This window comes from Tenrec ecaudatus, chromosome 16 (assembly GCF_050624435.1).
Source record: "Tenrec ecaudatus isolate mTenEca1 chromosome 16, mTenEca1.hap1, whole genome shotgun sequence".
NCBI lineage: Eukaryota > Metazoa > Chordata > Mammalia > Afrosoricida > Tenrecidae > Tenrec > Tenrec ecaudatus.
In genome coordinates, this window is record NC_134545.1 from 98124459 (window position 1) to 98136880 (window position 12422).

The window sequence follows — 12422 nt, forward strand, 5'->3', positions numbered from 1 at the left end:
ACTGGGAAGTTCCAGACCAGGTCACAGCAGCCCCCACAGCCCTGCAAGCTGCAGAAATGGGGGCGGGGTGGCCTGGGTTTAGGAGAACAGGCCATGCAACGATGGGGGTGGGAATCGGGTCTCCTACAGGAAGCCACATGGCACATGCAACCAAGGAAGGGCCCAAGCTGGGTGGCTCTGAAACCGGTTGGCACCAAGCACCGTGGGTCAGACCTCAGCACATGACGGTGTTTTTCCATTCTCCAGAGAGGCGGGCTTCACAATCCAAAGTTCTCCGGTCAGAGCAGGGCAGCCAGCCTACAGGTGAGTCAGCCCTAATTCACCTGTGCTTTGTAATGGGGGTTTCCCACCCATCACTCCCGCCCAGGGCAGTCTTTGATGGCATGTTGGCCAGCGTTGGTCAAGCACCCACTACAAAGCCCGGAGGAGCCCGGGAGCCTCCGGGCCGCCTGGGAAGCTGCAGAGGGGATGACGGAGGGGCCCCGGAGAAACACCTCTGAGGACTGGCTAGAGCTACTGATGGGGATTGCTTGGGGACGCGGCAGGCGTCTGGAAACAAGCTTCAGTTTTATAGCCGCCACCACTCAGACAGCAACTCCACAGAGATCTAAGGGGAGAGGCAGAGGCAGCCTGGCAGGTCCCGGTGGGTGGCAAGGAGGGGGTCCTGTCTGCAGAGCTGTGGCAGAGGGAAACCTTTCTGACTTCGCGGGGCAGGTGGGGGGCATGACTCCTAGATGCTCTGCTGGGTGGCACATGAACTCCTGTTCTCGGTTGTCCCTGTCCTCCAACAGCTCTTGTGAGAGTACTAAGGGAACCACAAGGTCTGCAGTTCAAACCCACCAGCCACTCCTCGGGAGAAAGATGAGGCTGTTCTGCTTCTCTAAAGACTTAGCACCTCAGAAAGCCAATCCAGGGCCGCTAGGAGCCTACAGACAACTCTATGGAGAGTAGCTGGGGATTGAAGCTGTCTTGATGTCACAAGAATTTACCAGCAGGTGAGGGTGGGGGAGAGTGGGGGGAGGATCCCTATTTACTACACATGATAGATCCAGCAGAAATCTGTCCACAAAGGCCCACCACTCGCTCACCTCACCCACCATCCAGTCGATTCCAACTCATTCTAACTCACAGGTTAAAACTGCCCCCTGGGGGTTTCCCAGGCTGTTAACTCTTTACAAAAGCCTCCTCTCTCTCACCCCACCAAGGAGTGGCTGCTGGTTTCAAACTGCTGACCTTGCAGTTAGCAGCCCACCACGTAACCACTAGGCCAACAGGGTAAGGTGCTAGCTCTTATTCTAGTCATCCACTTTTAACCAGGCGGGGGTGAAACCCAGAGAGTTTCACAGGGTGGCTGCTGCATGGACTCCAGGCCAGCTCTCCCTCCTTGGGCCGCTTCCTGGGGCATCCCCAGGCATGCTCACTTACCGCTGGCTTTGGTGTAGAGGCGCAGGAGTTCGGCTAGGCTGATTTTCTTCACCACTGCGGTGCTGCTCAGGTTCTCCTGGTCCAGGATCTTCAGGAAGTCCTCCAGCTCCGTCAGCAGCTGCTCCAGGGCTAGACACACAGAGCAGGGGCAGCCGTTAGAGTGACGGCCCTCTCTCCCCAGCCCACAGCGGACATCAGCACATGGGGGCCACGCCACCTGGGCTTTGGGGAGATGGAGGCCATTGGCCCCCCGCTGGCTGGAGGCACCCAGCCTTCTCTGCGAGTGTCCTTCCTCGGAATTACTGACCCTCCTGGGGTTCTGCAGGGAAGACATGGGCTGGGCCGCCGTCAGCACTGCTCTCACCCGGATTCTCTTGGGCCTGTTCCTGGTCCCTCATCTCCTGCCCTTGAAATTCTGTCATCCCCAGGCTGGTTGCAATCAGTGGCATGACTCCCTAAAACAGAAGTCTGACCCCGGGGCACATGGGATTAAACGCCACTCTTCACAGAGCGAGGGCATGGCCCAGCCATCACACTCCGAGGTCTCTGCCTGCACAGAGTTGGCAGCGGGCATGCGAACAGGACTGGCATCCCCAAACTCACTGAACACTGCTCACAAGCCCCCAAAGGTGGAAGGAACCACGATGCCCATCAGCAGGGCAACGGATAAACGGGTGGTGTACGAATTACCCAGCTCTTGTGAGAACCCCGCCCCTGGGTGTCCCACAGGGTCAGCACTGGACGATTTAGCCTAAAGGTTGGCAGTTCAAATGCACCCAGAGCTACGTGGTCATAAAGGCCTGGCGTCTGACAGATCCCAGTCTTGGGGACCTGCCAGGGCAGCTCTGCTCTGCACACACAGGGCCACCATGAGTTAGAATCCAATTGGTGGCAACTCATACCAGAGGGAGCAGTGTGGGAAACAGAAGGATTTCTCCCAAGTCATCTCCCCCAAATATATATTAGACTTAGGACATTGCTTATAGCTAATGGTAACTGATGGTCAAGTTACCTCCCTGAAAGCGGTCAGTTGCCAAACTACTGTCTGGTCCCACCACAGGTAGGCCCCACTCCCAGCTGTTAAGGACAATGGGCTACTTCTCCCTAAAGGCTTGCAACCATTAGTCTGGTCCCTGTAGGTGGGGTTTACACCCTACTGATAATGGTTTCTATGGAGATCCAGAGAACGGGTCAAACCAGCTCAGTGACATCCAAAGTTAGGCTGCCATTGTGAATCTAGGATCCGCCCTTCTTGTCACATGTATACCCCCATCCCTCTTCTTCCTATTGTGTGCATATCCCTGGATTGTCCCTCTCCTTGCTGTATAACCTATAGTGTAACCCCTTCCTGTGATGCATGTCCTCACCTGTAATTAAGGGGCTTGCATGCCCTCCCTCAAAGATATATAAGCCTGGGTTAGCAATAAAGAGCTCTCTTGGGCTCCCCCATTGGCCTCTGGCCAGCTCCCTCTCCTCTCCGCTCCTCTCTCCTGTTCCCTTTCCCCTTGTTCTCCTTCCCCTCCCCCTATTTCCACGTGGACCACCAAGCGGGACTGAGTAGCAGGGTACCATGAAATGTGTCTGACTCCATTATTTCAATCTCTCTTTTCTCTCTCATGCTCTCCATGACTATATTGTATATCTCAACCATATAATTGCGCCTATCGAACCTGCGATTGGTTGTGGGGGGCTGGCATTTTCCCCACAGAGCAGCAGCAAATCAGATGTGGAAGAACCTTGAAATCAGGCTGAGTCCAACATGAGTCACAAAGGGGCAGGTTTTGTACAGTATCACTCATGGAGTATCTAGTGTCTACAGCAGCGGTTCTCAGCCTGGGGGTCGAACAACCCTTTCACAGGGGTCGCCTCTCTGAAAACACAATTCCAAAGGTCTGCGGAATCAAGACACCGCTCCTCTATCCATCTTTGGGCGGGTCCACCCACATGCAGATATGCCCATAGACGAGTACCCAGAGTGAAGACTGTTACCCATGCCACACCATGCCTCAAGACAACATTTCAAATATATAATTACATATTGTTTTGTGATGAATCGTGTGCTTTAATTATGTTCAATTTGTAACAACGAAAATACATACTGCATATCAGATATTTACATGACGATTCATAAAAGTAGCACAATGACAGTGATGAAGTAGCAATGAAAATAATTTTATAGTTGGGGTCCCCACAACATGAGGAACTGTATGAAACGGTCATCACGTGAGGAAGGTTGAGAACCACTGGTCTACAGGCAAGTGTAAAGAGACCAGGGGTTATTATTGGTGGTTACCAGGGTGGGTGGGTAGGAGGCAGGGGGCAAGGGGATGGCACAGCTTAGGGGTCACTGAGTTTCTGTTAGTGGTGGTGGAATAATCCTGAAGTGGACAATGGTGAGGAGTGGGCACGATGGCTGGACGGAATGCCACTGAACTGTACCAGCAAGAAAGGTTGAATTGCAAACACTCTGGTATTTATTTACATCACTGCCGGTTTACAAGAAAAGTACATTGCTGGCCTAGACCAGAACGGAAGAGAAGCTGGTAGAAACGTAGGTGCTAGAGGTAAAAGGATTGATGTGCTGGCACAAATTTACAGCAACTGGAGCAGAGTCGACAGCACAATCCTACTAACAGCAGAAGAAACAAAATCATAAAAATCCGGGCTGAGATTCAGGAGACGGAAAATAAAACTATGGAAAAAATAATGCTGCTAAAAGTTGGTTCTTTGAAAGGATAAACAGACCCACAAAACGCTGGCAAACCTAACCAAAGAAAGGAGGGAACAAATTTCAATAGCAAGGATGAGGGATGAAAGAGGGGACATTACAACAGACCCTAATGACAGCAAAAGGACAATTGCACAGTACTGCGAAGGACTGTATGCCAATGAACCAACAACTTGGAAGACATGGACAAATTCTTGGAAAAACAATCCCTCCCTCTGTCCTGGATGGACGCCACGAATCTCAACAGACCCATAGCAATAGAAGAAATAAGGTTATCAAGGGATAACCAATGAAAAACTCCCCTGGACCAGATGGCTTCATAGGAAAACTCTACCAAGCACACAGGGAAGAACTGACACCAATCCTACACAAACTCTTCCAGAACATGGAAAAAGACGGCAAACTCCCGAACTCCTTCTATGAAGCTACTATAACTCTGATACCGAAACCGGGCAAGGATCCCACAAGAATAGAGAACTACAGACCAATATCCCTAATGAACATTGATGTAATAATCCTTAACAAAATACTAGCCAACAGAATACAAAAGTATATAAAACAAATAATTCACCATGACCAAGTGGGATTCATACCAGGATGCAGGGATGGTTCAACATATGAAAGACCATTCACACATTGACATGAAAACCTGTAAGAACCACATGATAATATCGATAGACACAGAAAAAGCATTCGACAACATCCAACACCAATTCCTGTTTAAGACAAGAAGATAGGAATGGAAGGAAAATTCCTCAAGACAATACAAGCTATATATGAAAAACCAACAGTGCATGTGGTAGTCAATGGAGAAAAGGCAAAAACAATCTCACTGAAAAAGGGGACCAGACAAGGATGCCCCTTGCTCCCCCTCCTATTTAACATCATACTGGAGGTTTTAGCTAATAGCATAAGGCAAAGAAAATACATCAAAGGTATTTGCCTGGGGAAGGAAGAGGTGAAACTATTGTTATTCTCAGATGATGATTTTATATATGGAAAATCCCAAAAGCTCTACAAAGGGAGTAATAGAAGCAATAGAGGAATATGACAGAGTGGCAGGATATAAGATCAACAAACAGAAGTCTATCAGACTGCTATATACATTGGACAAGACCACAGAAGAGGGGATCAAAAAGGTGGCCCCCTTCACATTAGTCAAGCATAAATTGAAATATCTAGGAATATACCTGACTAATTGATTGATATGAGGAAAACTACAGAACACTATTACAAGAAACCAAGCGTGACCTCAACAAATGGAATATCCAATGTTCATAGATTGGAAGACTGAATATAGTAAAGATGTCAGTTCTGCCCGAGGCACTATATAAGTTTAATGAAATCCCAACATAATTACCCTCACCTTTCTTCAAAGAAATGGAAAAACTGACTACCAACTTCATATGGAGAGGGAAGAAGCCCCAAATTAGCAGAGAACTCCTTAAGAAGAAGGGCAGAGTGAGAGAGCTTGCTTTACCTGACTTTAGCACATATTATACATGCATGGTATTGGTATAGTGAACGATACTCAGACCAATGGAAAAGAACTGAAAGCCCAGAACTAAAACCATCAGCATACAAACAACTGATCTTTGGTAAGGGCCCCCAAAACATTAAATGGAAAGCAGATGCCCTCTTTAACAAGTGGTGCAGAAAAATGAAGCAAGAGCCTTATCTCACTTCATGCACAAGAATAAACTCAAGGTAAAATCCCAAACTATTAGGGCCATCAATGAGGGAATTGGGACAAACCTAAGAACTTTGGTGCAGGGAATACAAAGGCTATCAGAAATAGGGAAGGACACAAATACAACCGAGTCACAAATCGACAAGTAGGATATACTGAATATAAAAACCTGTGTACATTGAAAGAATTCACCAAGAGAGTAATAAGAGAGCCCACGGACTGGGAAAACATCTTTAGCAATGACACATTAGACAAAGGCCTTATTACTAAAATCTACAATACTCTGCTAGCTTCCAAAAAGAAGAAAATGAATTGCCCACTAAAGAGGTGGGCAAAGGACCTGAACAGAAGTTTCACAAAGGCAGAAATATGAATGGCCAATAAACATATGAGAAAATGTTCAAGATCATTAGCCATAAGAGAAACGCAAATTAAAACAACAATGAAACACCACCTAGCACCCTCAAAGAGAGCCCAACTCAAAAATCAGGAAGGAATACGTGCTGGAGGGGCTGTGGGGAGACAGGAACTCTCACCCACTGCTGTTGGACCTGTAGGTATGTACAGCCACTATGGAAATTCATTTGGCGATATCTAAAACAGATGGAAATCGAGCTACCACATGACCCAGCAATCCCCCTACTGGGCACATAAGAGGCAAGAAACAAACCACTACCAGACATCTGTGCTCCAATGCTCATCACAGCACAGTTCACATTTGCAAGGAGTTGGACACACCCAAATTTCCATCAACTGATGATTGGATTAAAAGGCTGTGGTACATACATACAATGGAGTACTGTGGATCCCTAAAAAGCAGTGATGAACGTATGAAGCACATCGCCGCATGGGAAGAGGTGGAGGAAATTATGCTGAGTGAAGTAAGTCAAGCACAAAAGGATGAGTACAACATGAGTCTGCTGAGGTAAGCTTAAAAAAAGCAAAAGGGGCATAGGTTATGAGCTACTGCATACAAACATTCCTGGGGTGAGGTCCAGGTAGTATGGCAGGGACCAGACCAAATCCAGGGGTACATATGGTAGCCAACTAAATAGGAGATGGGGAAAGGAAAAAAAAAAGAAATGGGTAGCAGGGGAACAGGGCACTAACCCACCCAAGGGGAAGGTATTGGTTATATCTCCACAGGGAAAGAGGGACCAGATTTCAACCCGGTGCTCCAAGATGTGAATGCAACATACTGGCATGAAGCAGGGAACCAGTAGAGAGGTCTGAGGGGCTGGCCCCAATCCCAACTATGTGGACTGCTGCCCTGCCCCTCCCCCCAGAAGAATTTACTTCAGAGGACAGCACTGAAGCTGCAGCTCAGGGAGAGGGACGTATCTGATCAGAATTAGAATTAAGGTAGCAGATGGACATTGAGTCTCCACTCAAGTACTCCCTCAATGCAAGAACACTTTCTTCTATTAAACTGGCATTTCATGATGCTCACCTTTCTGACACAATCGCTGAAGACAAAGCAGTGCATAAGCAAATGTGGTGAAGAAGGCTGATGGTGGCCGGCTATCAAGAGAGATAGCATCTGGGGTCTTAAAGGCTTAAAGATAAACAAGTGGTCATCTAGCTGAGAAGCAACAAAGCCCACATGAAGAAGTACACCAGCCTGTGCGATCACGAGGTGTTGAAGGGATTAGACATCAACCAATAAAAAATCATACCATTGTGAATGAGGTAGAGTGGGGAGTGGAGACCCAAAGCCCATTTATAGGCAACTGGACATCCCATTACAGAAGGTTCACGGGGAGGAGATGAGCCAGTCAGGGTGCAGTGTAGCAATACTGAAACATACAACTTTGTTCTAGTTCTTTAATACTTCCTCCCCATCCACTATCATGATCCTAATTCTACCTTACAAATCCAGCTAGACCAGAGGCTTTACATTGGTACAGATAGAATCCAGGACAGATGAACCCCCTCAGGACTAGTGGTGAGAATGGCGATACCAGGAGGGTGGAGGGAAGATGGGGTAGAAAGGGGTAACTGATTACAAGGATCAACATATAGCCCCCCCCCCTTGGGGACAGACAACAGAAAAGTGGGTGAAAGAAGACCGACAGTGTAAGACATGACAAAATAATAATTTATAAATTATCAAGGCTTTGTGAAGGAGGTGGTATGGGGAGGGAGGGGAAAAAAGGAGGAGCTGATACCAAGGGCTCAAGTAGAAAGCAAATGTTTTGAGAATGATGATGGCAACAAATGTACTTGACACAACGGATATATGTATGGATTGTGACAAGAGTTGTACAAGCCCCCAATAAAATGGTTAAAAAGAAATAAAAGAAAATGTAGGTGTGCCCTGGAAGGTCGCTTCTAGCTGAAACATTAGACTGGATCACTTGGCTTGTTTTTTAAAACAGGATTCCTGCCCCCACCCACCCCCGCCACTTCTCTAGCTTACATAATACAATATCAACATTCGTCCCCAAACGGTCAAAGGGAGCCAGCTCCTGAAGTGTACCATATGGCAAGACAAGCTGCTCCCATACTCGGAACCCAGCCACCTGGCTGCCTTCTGGAACCTTCCGAGGTTCCTGCTTCACATGTGATTCCTTTGTTTCGGACTGGCCTGACCTCCTCCATCACAGGCAGCCCGTGCCACAGCAGGACCCCACACTGGGAGTGAGGGAGTCATGGATATTTCCTAGATGCCTGACCCCATTCACTGTCCTGTCTCCACCTGGCACCATGGGCCAAACCCATCATTAATCATACACTGGGCCAACTGAGAAATAGTCAGAAATGGGGGGGGCAAAGGGGGTACCGTGAACCCCACATGACAGAGAATAAAGTCTTCAACATGATCAAATAGTTACCCAAAGTGGCTGGGCCACAGGAACTTTCTGAGCGGATGGAGCTGTATCAGGTGGAATCAGTACCTGCTAGGGGCAGCACTGAGGAAAGGTGTACTCATTAACCTCATGGACGGGGAGCTTCTCGGCTGGCAAGGAAGACGCCAGCTAGTGCTCTGCTCTGAGCAGCCAGGCTAGCGAATATTCTGCAGAAATACGGACGAGCAGACCTCACCCTACATTTCTTTGAAGATCGAGCCCATTCAACAGTGCTAAGTAAAGGCTCTGGCTCAACAGACCCCGGTGTCCAACATGGACTCGCAAGGACCACCGAGAAGCCTGGGGCAGTTCAGGGGCTTCGGGACCTGGGTGTCCAGGCCACCAGACCCCAAATCCAAGCTCACTTCCATCTAGTCCATTCTGACCTTACAGGACAGAGTAGCCCTACCTCTTGGGCTTAGAAGCCCTGTGGGTTTCCAAGATGTTGACTCTTTACAGCGGGAGTAGATAGACTCATCCATCTCCCGTGGAGCAGCTGCAGATTACACACTGCTGGCCTTGTGGTTTAGCAGGAGCTCGGGGTGGAGAACCCAGGAGACCAGTGCTTGGAGGCCCTGCCCCACTGACGCCCACAGAGAAGGGAGAGTCCAGGATGGATCCAGGCCCGCCCTGCCAGTAGGCCGCTGCAGGGACTCAAAGCCACACAGTTCTGCCAAGGCTTGGTTTGCTCCTCTGTAAGGGGTGGAGGTGGGGGCACCATGCCAGCCTTGCCCATCCCACCAGACTATTGTGAAGGCCATGAAGCGCTTCCCAAACTGCTCAGGGCATGTTACACCCATCAAAGCGTGGTCCTTTCTCCTCATCCTTGGCCACATTACGAGCCATCTCTGCCTCTCCACCAGTAACAGCATCCCTCTCTCAGCTCCCCAAAGCAGACATTTCTGTTATCCTCCAACCCAACACCGAAGTCTTTGTAAAGCCTACCACGGCGTATGAAGAACACAGATATAAATTGCTAAACACAATTCTTAAATGAACAAGACAGATTTTAAATGGACAAAATAAAAATAGCGTTTCTCTTGCTCAGTTGGCGATTGGATGTTGGGCTTCCTCACGCTAGCCTTGTCAAGTTGAGAACCCCAGGCCTGCGGCTCCCGTGCTCACAGGTGTGCAATGAATGCTTGTGAGATGAGTGAGATAAGTGAGTGAATATGGACCCGTTGGCTAACGACTCTAAGAAGTGGGTATCTTTGTCTCCGTGGTGTGGCTCCCCATTTCTCAAGTGGGTGATGCCCCCTCTACTCCAGAGGTGGCGTAACCATGCCAACTCACTGCCCTGGAATCCATTCTGACTCCTTGTGACCTTGTAAGACTATGGGGTGTGGGGCGGGGCTGCCAAAGGAGATACCTACACTTCATCCTGGATTAGGAGTAGCAGGACAAAAGTGTTTCATTGCCTGGGGGGTGCTGAGTCATTTTTTTTCTATGAAAAGCGGGCAGTTGGGCAAATCTGTTTGGGAACCTCCGGTGTGGATGAAGATGTGGACGCAGAGAAGTCCCACAAAGTCCCACATGCAGCCTGGCCGAGCGCTGGCCGAGCTGCTCACCTCCAGGCTGTGTGCCCAACACCCCAACCCAGTGCCTCCATGCAGGGTCTCCTGGCTTCCCTCCCGGGCCTGCTCCCCAGAAGAGAACCAGCGGCCCAGACTCCCGAAACCATCTTGCTCTGGTCCTAAGGAAGAGCTCAGGACCCGGTTTCTGCTCACACGCCCTCTGGGGCTAGGTGGTGGTGGTGGGGGGTCTCTAATACCCACACTTGTACAAACAAACTCCTGGGAATGGAGGGTTAGGGAGGATGGGCCCATTTAAGAAGAAAACAGTGGCCAGGGATCTAGCAAAGATGGTCATCAAATCAGATACAGGGCAAGCCGGCCAGCCCAAGGACAGGCACTGCCTGTCCCCTTCCCTCCCCAGTAGAAATTGCTGAGAAGCAGCAGTGAGCCCCCTCTTTGGTGCCCTGACTGACCTCTGAAGAGCCAGCAGGCACCCCTGGAGCTGCTCTGATTTCTTGAGAACCAGGTGCAGGGCACAATGCAGGTGGGGCACAGAGACTGTCCAGAGCTCGAGGCTGGTCCCGGGCCTGGAGGCAAGCTGGAGGAGGTGGCAGAGGTTTCGGCCAGGGGCAGATGAGCAGCCACCCCGGGAGAGCCAAGGCCAGGAGCCAAGCAGCCGTGTTTGGGCAGTTCTGAGTGCAGGGAGGGAGGCTTGGTGGAGTGGCGATGATGACTTTGGCCGATGACCAACATGTTGAAACCACCAGCTGCTCTGTAGGTGAAAGAGGTGGCTTTCTACTCCCCAGAAGAGTGAGAGTGTTGGAACCCCACAGGGGCAGCTCTACCCTGACCTGCAGGCTTGCCGTGAGTGGGAATGGACCGACAGCAGCGGGTTTGGCTTCTTGTTGTTTCACTTGGTTTGTATGACGTAGACAGGGCTTCGGGGCGGGGGAAGAACATTCAGGGGTCTTCAGGAAGCCAGGGGCTCTGTTCCTCTGACTCAGCAATGGAGACCCTGAACCAGGTGACTTCCCAGGAGGGTTCCCCGAGCCCACCCCCAAGTATGAGCCCCCTTCCAGGGCCCCTTCCTGAACCTCCTGGGAAATTAAGGAGACAGTGCCTTTTGCGAGCTCACTGGAAAGGTAAGGTCGGGGGCTTCAAGGAAGTTCACAGACCAAGGTGTTGCAGAGTCCAGTCCAGTGGCGACAGACCCCAGGTGTGGCTGGAATGCAGAGAGAAGATTCCTAGAAGAGGTGCAGGACGGCAAAGCCTGAGGGTATTTGTGTTTGGCTCGGCTGTGTTTCCATGGCTTTCCATGAGTTTCCTTCAGCTGCGGGAACTCCACCAGAAGGCCTACGGAAGTCAGACCAGGGGAAAGCAAACCAGGGGGAAATAATGGAAAAACACCACCCAGCTTTGCACTCAGCTGCAGTGGGGCGAGGCCCGGAGAAAGGACCCCGAGAGGAAACAGGGAGAGGGGGTGGAGTGGGGTGTGTTTGTGTGTGTGGCACACAAATGCTATTGCTGCAGCTTCTGCCTGTGAAAAAAGGCAAGGACAGAGCATGAAAAGCAAAAGTGCCTTTTGACTGCCACCCCCAGCTACCCCCCAAAGCTGCCCGATGCCTGGAAGATGGGAAAGGCAAGGCCAAGAGCAGCCTGGTTGGGGTGGTTGGGGTGGAAAGGCGCCTTGGTGGTGTCGTGTTATGAATTAGGTTCCTAACCCAAAGGTTGGTAGTTCAAGCCACAAGCCGGCAGCTCTGTAGGACCAAGACGAGGCTTTCTACTCTCCTAGTTAGTCCTGGAAGTCTGACTTGAAGGGCTGACGTGCCATGCCTGACTCCGACAAGAGAAAGGCGACACCCACAAAGGTAGCCCAAGCCCTTCCAGGGGCCCAGCATTTGGGGATGGGGTGGGGGTGGGGTCAAGAGGGGTGTATGTGAATGCACAGGATGATAGCAGACATGGGACAGGAATGCTTTCAAGAGTCAGGAATTCAAGAGGAAGGAGACGAGCCCTGGGTGCACCAGAGAGGAATTTAAACACTGCTCACTGTGGATGAAGGCCCAGAGGATTTCAAGGGGGGGGGGGGATGAACATGCTACTCAGAAGCCAAGAATGTGGGAAGCCCTTAGCACCAGAGGGGGATGCAGGGGGGGAGGGAGGAGGGGGGTGGGGGTGCATGGAGCTCTGCGTCAGGCAGGAGGGTTCTAGGACCA

The 12422-nt window shown here is 50.3% G+C and overlaps 1 protein-coding gene across 1 annotated transcript in view; it reads right to left on the reverse strand.

The window, feature by feature from the left end:
• Positions 1-12422, reverse strand: part of AFAP1L2 (actin filament associated protein 1 like 2) — a 106581-nt gene that overhangs the window by 32507 nt on the left and 61652 nt on the right. The window contains exon 2 of the mRNA XM_075533400.1: positions 1426-1554. Within this exon, the coding sequence (XP_075389515.1) occupies positions 1426-1554 (129 nt within the window). The remainder of the gene's footprint in view (positions 1-1425; positions 1555-12422) is intronic.